This window comes from Tasmannia lanceolata, unplaced genomic scaffold, assembly GCF_043159265.1.
Source record: "Tasmannia lanceolata isolate RefF3 unplaced genomic scaffold, GAP_Taslan_0.1 ptg000018l, whole genome shotgun sequence".
Lineage (NCBI taxonomy): Eukaryota > Viridiplantae > Streptophyta > Magnoliopsida > Canellales > Winteraceae > Tasmannia > Tasmannia lanceolata.
The window spans coordinates 13,695,625-13,709,853 of record NW_027518695.1 but is presented as its reverse complement, the minus strand read 5'-3'; the positions used below and the strand labels follow the sequence as shown (position 1 = coordinate 13,709,853).

Genomic DNA, 14,229 nt, shown 5'->3' with positions numbered 1-14,229 from the left:
TTCATGTTGATGGAACTATGTGCACTTTTGTAAAAACTTTAACATTCCGATCTTGATACTAGGGACAAGTCTACAGGCCAAATCGATGCCAGCTACATATTATGTCATCCAGAGCTTGGTATTGAGAAAACTGTTGATGCAATCAACATATTTTCAGATAATTTGGGCCTTCCAGACAAGGCAATTCGAATATCAACCCTCAGAATTTTGCACCACTTTGAACATCCAGACAGTCAACTGTCTACAAGTGATCATCATGTTGAAAAGAAGTTAAAGTTGGAAGGATCTCAGACTTGTGAGGATTCCCTGTCTAGTAATGTATGTGTTATCTATCCTTTGGCCATAATTATTTTTTTATGGTTAACTATTGGCTGAATTTTCTTCAAATCTAGGTAATTCACCTCCTCCTCTCAATTGAGGAGACTCCTCTTTCAATTTCTACAAGCAGGAAAGTTATTAACTTAATATCTAGAATACAAGAGGGCCTCTCTGCAGCAAGAATCTCTGAATCATATATTCCCCTTCTATTGGATGGAATTGTTGGCATATTTCATAACCGATTTGGCCATTTGTGGGACCCAGCAATGGAGTGCCTCACAGTTCTTATAGACAAATATGTTTGGCTTGTTTGGGACAAATTTGTTCGGCATCTTGAGAAATTGCAAAAAGAATTTCTTATCTCTCATGATGAACTTGGGAGTTCAGAATCAGAATGTTCCAGTAAATCAAGTGGTATGAGCCGACTTCACTTACTATATGGATTACTTCCAAAATGTTTCCATCATCAACTACGAACTTTTATATGGTGTTTATGACTGGTTTAGATACGCAATTTCTTTTATTTTTATGGTGATGAAATTTTATTGATTAGGAAGTTGATGCAAGTAAACTACTAGGAATCCAACTTGGAAGAGAGTTATAGAATCACACAAACACCAATCACATTGTATAGATAGAACTGGACAGCGATAGAACGACAATAAAATTTGATTAAAGCATGATCAAAGTAGGGAAATCCCAAACCCAATAGGGAGAAACTTGTAATTTCATTAACCTCTCAAAAAGTAGAACAAAACTTCAAGTATATATAGGCCCAAAACACTTTAAAACCCATGTCTAATCTGTAAACATTGGTATAGGATCTCAAATCAGCCTAAGTTTAGTATAATTTCTATTTTAGAGGCTTAGAGCTACCCAAGATAAGTGTATGACATGTTGCTGTCCAAGAAAACCCAGATAACAAATTTCTGAAACTATGAACTTATAAAATTAGACACCCTACTAGCTAAATTCGTTGAAAGACGCCTTTTCGTACTTGAAATTTATAAAAGCTTGATCTCTTCATTTATAAAGGGAGAGGGAATTCGATACAGATCTATCCTTCGCTCTCTTGTAGGTGTTTGAAAATGAGATAGTAGGCAACATCTCGCATCTTATGCATCAAGTTGGAAGACACAGAGTATCAAACCTTTCCCTTTATTATGTCAAGAGGCATCAGTCCTTTACCTCAATTTATTTACTAATACAGAGTATATGTAGTGCAACTTTAGTAATGTAAGGAGGCAGGACGAGGATGTAGTAAATATGACATGAAAGGAGGTACCTAAGAGGGATATTTTTCGCTATCTTGGTTCAATTCTACATAAGGAAGGAGAGATTGAAGCGGATGTTAACCATAGAATAAGAGCAGGTTGGTTGAAGTGGAGGCTTGCCTCCGGAGTTCTTTTCTACTGTAAAATCCCTACGAAGTTGAAGGTAAAGTTTTATAAAACAGCTGTGAGGCCAACCATGCTGTAAGGTTCAGAATGTTGGGCCACCAAGAAGCAGCATGTGCATAAGATTAGTGTAGCGGAGATGCGAATGCTTAGATGGATGTATGGCCACCCAAAGTTGGATATAATTAAAAATGAAGACATTCGTAAAAAGGTGGGGGTGTCACCAATTGAGGAGAAGATGAGAGAGCACCGCTTAAGATGGTTTGGACATATCCAACGTAGGCCTTTGGATGCTCCGGTGAGAAGAGGCGACTCGTGCCGAATTGATGGAGTAAAAAGAGGTAGGGGCAGACCAAAAACAACTTGGGTAGAAACAGTGAGAAAAGATTTGATAGCTAGGAACATAACAGAGAACATGACTTTGGATTAGAGCCGGGTAGATTCCTTTCACATTCTTCATGAAATTTTTCTAAAGGATTTCATGTAGCCGACCCTAACTAGTTTGGGACAAAGGCTTTGTTGAGTTGAGTTGAGTTTATATACTTTTAAAATATTTTTTTTGTCGTTTTTCCCCCATGTAAACCTGAAAAAATAATTTTTTTAATATATCCTAAGATTTTACTTTGCCGAGAAATTCCCGAGAACGATATTTGTGACATAGAATTGAATGGGTATCAAACCATCAAACTCATAGGGAACCACTCCATAGTGAACAATCTCGAGGATGGATAATAGTGTGAATGGGATGGAGTTCTTCCATTCAATCCTAATAATGTGAATGGGATGGAGTTCTTCCATTCGATCCTCCTACTCATGTTCTGAACAAGTTGCACAAGTACCTTAGTCCATGTTCCTTAACATCGTGGACATATTCTCGAAGAGCAGGGGATCTCATGACATTTCTTACTGGCTGTTATGTGTTTCTAATTAGTTGTTTAATACTTTTCATGCTGAATCGTATACAGAATGTGCTGGTTTAGATAAATCCTAACCGTAGGATTATAAATTATTTTCTTCTATAATATTTTCTAGGTTAAGAAGATAAAATGTCAAATCACGGTTCATTCAGATAATCAGATTATGGTTTGAAATGGAATCACAAATTTATTTGAGATCCCAAGTATTTTCAACTGTTACCAAGGTTTTAAATTTTGACAGAAATCCGAAAGTTTGGGTTTCGGTTGATACCAAAATCGAAATTGGGTAAACTAGAAACGTTACTTTATTTCGACCGAAATTTCGAAATTTCGTTTTCCAGAAATTTCGGGCGAAATTACCAAAATTTCAGTCGAAATTTCAGGCGGGGTAAAATAGTACTTTTTTGATTTGGTGGGATTTCGAACGAAAATTTGAAATTTTAGCAAAAATTTCGGTGAGTACCAAAACATATTCCGAAAATGAAATTTAAAACTTTGACTGTGACTACATTTGTTTTTGAAAAGCAACTATTATATTCATACCATGAAATATACATGGGGACCAGTAGTCCCTGTAGAAATTACATAGATCCCAAAAGAAAAATCATAAAAGACTATATACAAACTTCCTCCAAACGTTTCGTAGAACTCCATCAACATCTGAACTTCCTTACATATCAATCTTGCCAGCAACCCTCCACTATGCCCTCCAAAGACATCGAACAGCAGAAACACCATATAGCCCCCACATCATCCATTCTAATTACTAAGGATTTAATATGCCTTGAAATGCATTAAGAACCTAAAGCATTTTTTCACCCACCTTGGTAAATTAGAAAACTCTTTGGTAGAAATGGTTATCTAGAGGAGGAAAACTTCCCCGAGCAGTGAAGGACAGTGTCCCTCAAGCATGCTCAGATAGACCAACTTGCCTATCCTAAATTTTCCAGAATTTTTTTTAACATGGGCTTCCAGCCCCTCACAAGATTATGAACCCTTTCAACACCTAGAAGATACCATAGCCTACCCTAAACAAGACAAAACCCAGGGATCTCCTACCATAAAAAAGCAGCAAATCAACATATTTACAGAAAGACGCCCGCCCCTCATTTCCTGAGAGCTTTGAGCTCTCGAATCCCACGACCAGGGGTTTTACCCTTCTCGTTTGCATCTCTTTTTTTCAATTTCAAAAAACGTTCTTTTTGTCTCCTCCACATCTTCTTTTAACCTATATCCAATACGTCTCCCATCTTGGCCCTATCCTCAAATTCTTTTGACTAAACTTGCTCTTCTTCCTTCAAGGTAGTCTTCCCCTCATGCGATTGAATTTGCTCCACTTCCTTCTAAATGGTGTTCTCTACTTCACCAGAGGCTTCCTTCTCTTCCTCTCCGGGCTGTTGCTTTGCCCTTCGAAGACAATCCTTGACTTTCCCACTTAGGTCCATGTCCATTGAGTCTCTCGACATAAATGATTCCCTGTCCGGATTAGCAGATCCCTCTTCCTTCTGATGGTCTTCTCCATCCCCACCGGCCCCCTTAAGTGCCTTCCGCTAGGGGTGTAAACGAGCCGAGCCGAGCCGAGCTCGGCCAGGCTTGGCTCGGCTCGTTAAGCTCAAAAGCTCGGCTCGGGCTCGAACCAGGCTCGGGCTCGGCTCGGCTCGGTCAGGCTCGGCCAGGCTCGCGAGCGGCTCGCGAGCCTTACCGAGCTCGGGTTATATTATGTTCACACCCCTCATCTTCCCTGGACAGCCCTTCTAGTGTAATTTGACTACTTTTTTTACACTATGGGGGGTGGTCCTAGTAACAAATGGGGTTCCAAAAATGAAGTGACATATTTTGCCCCCCCTTTCACTCCCTGGACAACCCTTTTAATGTATAAATTAATATAATATATATATATATATTTAAATATATTAAATTCTTAACGAGCCTTAACGAGCCGAGCCCGGCCTAAATTAGGCTCGGCTCGGCTCGTTAAGGATTCGAGCCGAGCTCGAGCGAGCCTCCGAGCCCGAGCCAAAATTGACACCCTTACCTTCCGCTCTTCTTCCAACCGCGTCTGAAAGCACATCATTTTGTACATTGGTATACATACCTCCTCTATCGATCGCTTTCCTGTCATTTGAAATAACTCTTCCTCTTTTCCTTTTGCCTCCTCTTCAAACTCTTTCCATTGAAGTTCCATATATCCCATGGCAATCTCGCTTTTAGTTGCCGATCCGAGATTTGCCGTTTTCTTTTCATATCCACTCTTTTGGAAAATTCTTTTTTTCTCCACCCCCAAGAACTCAACTTTGCCCTTCCCCTTGTAATCGATTTTGCCACCTTCATTTGAGGAGGAAGATTCCCCATTCTGTTCAAATTCATCCAGCACCGTTAGGAATCTGGCTAGGATGTCTTTCTTTTTCTTCTGTCTTCTGTTTATAGAGAGCTCTGTCGCTTTACTCTTATAGTGGGAGAGGCTACCTTTAGTAGTCTCTAGGGTTAAGGGCCTCTGATAATGACTCCTATAATGTGATAGCCGTGCATGGGGTTTCCTTTTCCCATACATAAACTTTTCATATTCTTATTGAAGTCGACATGTTTTCTATCTGGAATTTCGCCTCTCCGGATCTCTCCTGTTCAAATTCCAAGACGGCTTTTTGAGGCTAATTAATTCCTTTTTCCCCTTCGAGACAATATACGCCTTACTGTCTTTTCCTCCATCCCTTCAGTTCTGGGAATCCTTTCCGATGACGCCATGTGTCCGTGCATTAAAAATCGAATTGGTTGTTCATCTTAACTAGCTGACCTTCTTCTTATGCTCGAGGTCTCAACATACCGGCCAATGACGTCTCAGGCTGGTCTGGTCTTGGTTCAAATTTGAATTTGGCCTCTGGCAACGTTCGAAAGAGGTTTCCTCTGGTTGCTTTTCACCTGAACTCCCATTGGCCTTTGTCACCTTGGAAGCTTTCGCTGCCCATAGTGACATTAATGTCCGAGGAATGTTCTTCATTAATGCCATTGTCCTCAGGAACGAGCTTGGGCTTGGGCTTATGTTGCTTATATAAAAAAGATCCTTTTCAATCTCTTCGTATATAACCCATGAAGGGTTGCCTGTTCTTTGTACATTCGCGGAGTTTCATCATTAATCACCCATCATCAGAAGCAGGGTAAGCTAGTTAGATAGGTAGCATCTGGGCACCAGTTGAAGAGGACTATACTCAAGGGGTCTCTGGATCCAGTACTATCGACGACAGTTTCATGAGAAATTGAAATAGATGCTGTGTATCATATTTTGATTTGATCAGCAAGTGCAGGGATAGCAGAGACAAAGGTAAACACTTAGTTAGTTGAGACGACAGAGAGACCCCTATTAGTAAGGTCAATCAATGAATTGACCATGTGTAAGCAGAGGGAAGCGGGGATAGCAGAGATAAAGGTAAACACTATGTTAGCAGAGACGATAGCCTATTAGTAAGGGCAATCAACAAATCCTTGGTTGTTTTGAGGAAATATCCCATTTGCTCTAACTTGTGTTTCCATACTATAACAAAGACAGGTCGTATTCTGATAGTTCTCTCTCAGCTAATCTGTGTACTTACTATCAGATATACTTGGTTCGTTTTCAGTCAAGAACTTCTGTTTCCTCTGTTAGAAATGGAGTTTAGGGTTAGAAGAGAGGAAGAAGAAGATTAGGGATATGGAGAGTCTCCATTAGGGAGCTCCTCATGGATATGTTGTATATATAGGCCCATATAGGGTAAGTGGTGTACAATGACAACAATACCCTCTAGCATACACCTAATGACTAAACTACCTTAATACATGTTATTCAACACTCCCCCTCAAGCTGGAGTGTATATACTATGGAACTCCAGCTTGCTACAAAGGAGACTACAAAAACCACCTACAAATAACAAAAAGTACAATAAGCTTATACACACATCCAACTTTGTATAACACTCCTCAAGCGGGTGTGGTGAATACATAATGGAAAGCATAATAAAAAATAGTAGCGACCATCAAAAGAAGCAGCTCCCCTGAAGCAGTACAACAACGAGAGTGATCAAACAGGGCCTCCCCCTGAATGAGAGCACAGGGAACATATCAGCATATCACGAGCAATGGAGGCGCCATGGCAAGAACATTCACGGTCCAACGAGCAAAATAAAAGGGCACACCAAAGGTGTTCGCATTGAACATCGGCGAAGTAGCACAACGCTAAGAGAAGATAACCACCGATTGGGAAACAATCGGAGACAAGGCCGACAGTGAAATTGTCGCGTGGAGAGAAGAAGAAAGGGAAAATAGGATAACTAACTAACTAACGATGGGGAAACCATCGTCTGGTGACAAGCTCGACGGCATGAACATCGTCGCCTGAAAATAGGAAGGAGAAGATAACCAACCAACGATGGGAAAACCATCATGTGGTGACACGGTCGACGGCATGAACATCGTCACCTGAAAATATGAAGGAGAAGATAACCAACCAATGATGGTGTCCCCATCGTCTGGAGACAAGATCGACGACATGAACATCGTCGTCCGAAAATAAAGCCGACCAAAGATGGGGACACCATCGTCCGAAAAAGAGAAGTCGACGGGAAAATACCATCGCCTGTAAGAGAGCCGACCAACGATGGGAATGGAAACCATCGCCCGGAAAAGAGAGGATAAGGCATAAAGAAGAAAAGAGAGGATACGGCATAAAGCCGGACAAGACTAAGAGAAGACATGACAAAGGAGACGAATAACATAATCATCAACAACACTCCCCCTCGGGGGAGACTACATGAGCCTGAACATGATAAGGCAAGGAGGACAATATTAAGACAACACGAAGAGATAAGGCAACACTCCCACAAGAAGACGATACTAAGACAACACTCCCCCTAAAGAAAAGACAACAAAAGATGACAACACTCCCTCAAGAAAAGACAACTAAGGAGACAAAAAACTAAGAAGATAAACTCAAGAGAAAAAAAAGAGCTCTCCCCCTTAAGAAAAGACACAAAGAATTACTTGAGAACACTCCCCCTCAAGTTGAAGGTACCTTCAACTTGCAATGAAACGAAGACAACTAAGGCACCCCACCTCTCTCAGGCATTCCATCGGACACGTGGTGTGCGCCTTGAAGAAGAAGACAAAGGAACGAAGACAAACTAGGTACTACACGTCTCTTAGACATTTTATCAAACACTTGGTGTGCAACATAAAAGACATAAGAAGACATATAAGACAACACTAGACAATGTAAAGGAAGAGATGACATCAACACAAAAGACATAAAAAACAATGGAAAGAAAGAGATGACAGCACTAGACAACACTCCCCCTCAACTTGAACCGAAAGGAAGACGTCCAAGGCACCAAATCTCTTTCAGACATTTCACTGAACACTTGGTGGGCATCTTGAAGAACAATACAAAAGATATAAAAGACAACGAATCTAAAGGAGAAAGGACAAAGATTAGGATAGAGATGGCGGGGGAAGAGACCTAAAACATGTAAGAAAGAAAGGATTTAAAACGTAAAGAGGGGTGCAAGAAACTAGAAAGAACCCAACAAGGGTATGGATTTAGAAGAATGAAATTTTGGGATGGAGAACCAAAAAGAAGGGAGAGAGATTTTCGAGAGATTTGAGGGAGAGATTTGAGGATATTTTTTTTCTTTGTGATTTACAACAACTCCAAAAACAAGAAAATGGAAAAGAAGAGATATGTGTGAGAGAGAGTTGCGAGAAAGAGAGAGAATACCGAGAGAGAGATTAGGGAGATTTGAGGAGAGATCTTCGGAAAAACAAGAGGAAACAACACTTTGCGAGTAAAGGCAAAGAGAGATAAGAAAGATGAGAGAGAAATGGGCTAGGGTTAGAGAAGAGAATGGCGTGGAGATGATAGACTCTTCTTCTTTCCTTCTACGCCGTGCCAAAGATTCTTTGCTCTGATTCCATGTTAGAAATGGAGTTTAGGGTTAGAAGAGAGGAAGAAGAAGAGGAGTAGAGATATGGAGAGTTTCCACTAGGGAGTTCCTCATGAATATGTTGTATATATAGGCCCATATAGGGTAAGTGATGTATAATGAGAACAATACCCTCTAACATACACCTAATGACTAAACTACCCTAATACATGTTATTCAACATCCCCAATACCAGGGGCTGCCATTATTGATTGAGTTCGTAGAAGATAATTAGGCCTATTTATCTTAACCAAAGTTAGCTTAACTCGTTCAATCTTTGTGATTTTTGAAATGTTGGGCATATTTTCACTCATCACGGAGATTCACAAATATAGTAGGATTTTAAGCTATGAGTTAGCCGACACTTTGAATTTATCACCGACACACCTGTCCTTCCGTGTCTGACATGAGACCCGTGTCCACACTTGTCGACAATCCTTTGGATACTTTAAAGGTATTACTAGGACTGTCAGAGTTAATGTGGGCGTGTGGGCACGCATTTGTGTAATAATCAATAATTTTATGTGTATGTACATGTCACTGTATCTAGATTTTTATATGTTGCCATGTCAGGCAACTCATATCCGTGTCGATATTCGACACACAAATTCATATCGACAAATTATGAGGTTTGCCTTGTCCGACACTCTGTGTAAATGCCGACACGCGACACTCGTGTCCGTGTCGACAAATCATAGATTATAAGTGAAATTCACTTGTGAAATAATGCGAGAAGAAGATGGTGCCAACCTCAAGAAAGACATCACAATGGACACAGCAAAATTTTAGTCGTGACAAGTGATAACTGTTATCACATGACAATTCAATAGTCCACAAACAGAACAAATTCATATCGACAAATTATGAGGTTTGCCTTGTCCGACACTCTGTGTCAGTGCCGACACGCGACACTCGTGTCCGTGTCGACAAATCATAGATTATAAGTGAAATTCACTTGTGAAATAATGCGAGAAGAAGATGGTGCCAACCTCAAGAAAGACATCACAATGGACACAGCAAAATTTTAGTCCTGACAAGTGATAACTGTCATCACATGACAATTCAATAGTCCACAAACAGAACAACAATTCAAATAAGAGTACAACGGCCGGGATTGAGCCTCTAGCTCAATTTGTTAGAGGCTTTGTTCCTCAGCCTTGAGGTTGGACGTTCATTCCCAGTTTACCTACCAAAAAAAATAGAGTGCAACAGTACTCAAAAGGCTCCATAGGAGCTGCCCCCCTCCCCCGAAAAAATAAAAAAATAAAAATGAAAGAACACATCAGCCCACTTAAGCACATATCATCCCATGAAAGAGCATATTAGTAGGGTTGCGACAGACAAGGTTTCAGGTTTCAGCATGCATTTCGTTCATAATGGACATAGAAACATGTTGGTTTTGGATGGAAATTTCAGTGGAGATCTTGTAATATTATGGAACCATATGGAAATATATTCGAGTGATGTACATTTAAGATGAAATTTTAGGAAGTGGTATGTGTTGCTTTTGCTATGCGTTTTAATTTCAGTATGTCTTTTAGTGGGAATGATCTCGTTTCAGTGAAAATATAAAACTAATACGATAGGGTTAGGGTATCAAATCGGTTACGCATAGGGTTTGGTTGTTGGTGAACGTATCTCTTTTGAATATTGATCAACTATTCTCTACTACCATGCTAAACTTTTGATAGATCTCTCACATCTAATTCCAACCCCACTATCTATCTCCTTTATATATAATCCCACTTAAGCTTAGTTACAATGTTTGCCTGCCTCTATGTGCATCCTTTATTGGCCCCATCCTATTAATGTAAATAACCTAACAGAATTACACGAAGAACATAATGTAAATTGAACTAAACTATATTAATAGTTCTAAAGTTTTTATTTTCATTTTTGCTTTGATTTTCAGCTCTGGGTGAACGCTTTAAATCGTTTGTAACTCCTGATTTGAATTGTACACCGTCAACAAAAATATTAACTCTTTTACTGAAGTCAATTCAAAGGCTCCCAACAGTTGCAGAATCTCGGTCCCAACAACTTATCCCATTGTTCTTTAAGTTTTTGGGATATAATGATGATATTGCCAGGTATTCTCTCCCTAATTTATTTCCATTTGGTCACGCATTTGCATGAGGTTTAATACAGTTTCTCTTCATCACGTTCTCCTTATCCTGAAACTGCAGTTTGAGTTCATTTAACTGGCATGCTTGCAAAGGCAAGCAATGGAAAGGCGTTCTTAAAGAATGGCTGGACTTGTTGAAAGTGATGCGGAACCCTCGGTCTTTATATCGAAGCCAAGTTCTCAGGATGGTTCTTTTAAATAGGTTGGTTTGCATTATTTTGAGTATGCAGTATTCATTTCTTCCCTTTTTCTTATCTATCAAAATTCAAAATTATTCGTCATAATAGCTCATCTATGTTTGTGCTGAATCCTTCCTATTTCCCAAATTCATGAAATTAAGGCCCTGTTCGTTCTGGATTGTGACAACCGATTCTGGGCCCCAAACTGACTATTGGACTCCAAATTACGTTTAATTTGGAGTCTAATATTCAGTTTGGGGCCTACAATCGGTTGCAATAATCTAAACCGAACAGGGCCCAAGTAGTATGAGTTGAGGTATATAATATCATGGCTGCTTTAAGTTTCACCTACTGAATTTCTTCTATGTGCCAGGCTGCTTGATGAAATTGATGATATACAGGAGAAGGTTCTCGAATGCTTATTTAATTGGAAGGACGAGTATTTGCTTCCATATGAACAACATCTTAAAAATCTGACAAGTTCAAAAAATTTAGGCAATGAGCTCACAACATGGACTTTGTCCAAAGAATCTTATCATATTCAAGAAGGACATAGAGGTCATTTAATCCCCATAGTTATTCGATTGCTAGCTCCAAAAGTCAGGAAACCAAAGATGCTTGCCTCAAAGAAGGTAGGATTTCCTCCTAGGATCCATTGAATGTGGGTTATTGCATTTATATATTTCATTTGGACATAATAATAATTTTTTCCAATGCCTCAAATCATGTGCTTTCTTTATCAGCACGCAGGTTCACATCACCGAAGGGCAGTTCTTTGTTTCTTGGCACAACTTGATATTAATGAACTCCCTCTCTTCTTCTCCTTACTATTGAAGCCCTTACAACCCATTTCTTCTATAAGTGAAGGTTTTGACGATCGGTTTTGGAGCTTATGTAAATGCTCAGTGGACGAATTTCAAGCACAAGAGTTTGTAAATAGTTTCACATTGGATAATATAAAAAATCTTTCTTGGAAGAAGAGATCTGGGTTCTTGCATGTAGTTGATGATATTTTGAGAACATTCGATGAATCACGCATTAGACCTTTTCTTAATATATTGATGGCCTTTGTTGTTCGTATTCTGGAAAGCTGCACATTGAGCCTTGATAGTGCCAAGATCAATGAACGTTCTCTTGTCAGAAATCATTCTACTGGCGATTTGACTGTGCATGAGAGCGTGACAGAAAATCCAATCACGGTATGTTTTTCATTGCACCAAATGTGTGAAATTTTGTAACCCATTAAAGATCAGTTTTTTTTTAAGGTAATCATATTGATTAAACCACGGGCGAGCTGCCCCGAAAATACATAACAAACAACAAAAAGAAAACCGATTCAAGGAATTGGAAAAAAATCTAATATGAACATAGCCAGTCTGTTCGCTCGTTGTTTATCCAATTCATCAGCCATATCATTAGTCAATCTAGGGATGATCGAGATAATTTGTCTCCAAACTGGAAAAATATCTTTGATATGCAAGATTTGATTCGCAAATCTCAAAGGACCTAGCTTAATCTCCTTCAATGTGTACCTGAGTCCCTTAACTGTTGGAAGTAATTTTCTAACCCTCAAGAAGAATGTCTCTATGCAAGCTATGATCTGAATGCAAAGATAAATATCTGCATTTGAATCGTCAGTGGTGATAGATCCTGAAACGCGATTGAAATATCGCTTAATTCGTTTCTAAGGATGCCTCCAACTCCTGCGTAATTTCTGTTTACCTTCTGAAATTCCATAAAAGTCCAATTTGAGAGCGTTTGGGGGGAGGGTGATTCCATTTTGCCCGTCTGTCCCAAGATATGATAAACCTGTTTTTAAGAGTTTCGAACACCTTATATGTCCAATTACCCTCATTAGTATAGCCCATCGAATAATGTTTATCTAGAATCTAGAGATTATAATCCCAGTCCATTCGGTTTCAAATAAAAAATTTCTATCTTTTCGTTCATTCCTTAAGCACCATATTACAACAAAAGGCAAACTCTTCCACAACATTTTGTCATGTTTTCCTAGATTTTCAATCTTCCAAATGAAGGAAACTCTTCACAGATTTTAAGAAAAATTCCACTTCACTTTGAAGGAATTGAGGATAGCAGACCATATATTTTGCCCAATTTTGCAGTGGATGGCGATATAATCTGTAGCCTTTTTCACTGAAGTCAGAAGGAATATTCAAAGATGTCATCTTGAGACAACCAAAGTGCCATACGGAACAGACAGTCTTTTGTGCCTTCTTTTAGGCGTCTAGACGCCTTCCCCCAATTCTAGGATGCGTAGTAGCTCTTGTAAGTCCGTAGCTGGATCTGGATCAGGATGCGGAGTTTGAGCTGCGGGGTGAGGGAGAGATGGCTATGTAACACAAGTATTGATATTACCTCCCTTTACTGTCCAGCGAAATGCTGTGATCAGGGTTTCAAGTTTTTGGCTTTGGTATGCATCTCGATCGTGTTGGAAATATAAACATGTTGGTTTTGGGTAGGAATTTTGGTGGAAATCTTGAAAAACTTGGAAACGTATGGAAACATAAGCAAATGATGTATATTTCAGATGAAAGTTCAGGGGATAGAAACGTATGGAAACCTATTGACATGCATTATCACTCATGTCTGTGATTCATTACGTACCGCATTTCGCATTTAATACATATAAATGTTTATACATAATACATACACCACATTTTATATGCAGTTTCTGTAAATATAATTATGTAACACTTACTGGTATAGCATTGCACTTGTGACTTACAGTTTTTGTTTTGCTATTTTTTTTCATGGGGATAGAAACAGAAATGTTTCTGTTGTTTCATGTCAGTTTCACTCGAAATTTAACCATGACTGCGGTTCTAGGAGGGATACCGACTTTCCACACCATTGCCATGGGGGAAGAGAGAGGGGGGGGGGGGGGGGGGGGTGGGGTGGGGTTTGCATTCTGTGCTTAATCCTATATTATGTGGTCTTTGTTGTCGAGAAATTAGCAGGATCTGGAAAAAGTCAAAATTGTGTCATAGACATTCATAGACAATCAAAATATAAAGCCCGACCTATTAACCCGCCAAATGGCCTTTTGAAGCTACATTGACCAATTTGACAAGACGGACTTTTTATTTTTTTACCTCTAGATTGTGCTTGTAACGTGTCTGGTGGCCATGAATTTAAATTTCGGGGAAATCAAAATTTCCTGTAAAAAAAGGAATTAATTAATCATTTTGGCCAAAATTTTTTAAAAATATTATTCTTTTTTTGAAAATTTGATTTCTCGAAATTTCGGCGGAAATTTCTGAACTTTGGGAATCCTAAATTTCGGATTTCGGACGAAATTTAAAACTATGCTGGTTGCCTTTTGAGTTG

The 14,229-nt window shown here is 39.3% G+C and overlaps 1 protein-coding gene across 1 annotated transcript in view; it reads left to right on the top strand.

Moving 5' to 3' along the window:
- Positions 1 to 14,229, top strand: part of LOC143849844 (ARM repeat superfamily protein) — a 78,164-nt gene that overhangs the window by 24,250 nt on the left and 39,685 nt on the right. The window contains exons 16-21 of the mRNA XM_077359109.1: positions 63 to 318; positions 393 to 732; positions 10,490 to 10,667; positions 10,764 to 10,904; positions 11,255 to 11,513; positions 11,625 to 12,080. Coding sequence (XP_077215224.1) covers positions 63 to 318; positions 393 to 732; positions 10,490 to 10,667; positions 10,764 to 10,904; positions 11,255 to 11,513; positions 11,625 to 12,080 — 1,630 coding nt within the window. The remainder of the gene's footprint in view (positions 1 to 62; positions 319 to 392; positions 733 to 10,489; positions 10,668 to 10,763; positions 10,905 to 11,254; positions 11,514 to 11,624; positions 12,081 to 14,229) is intronic.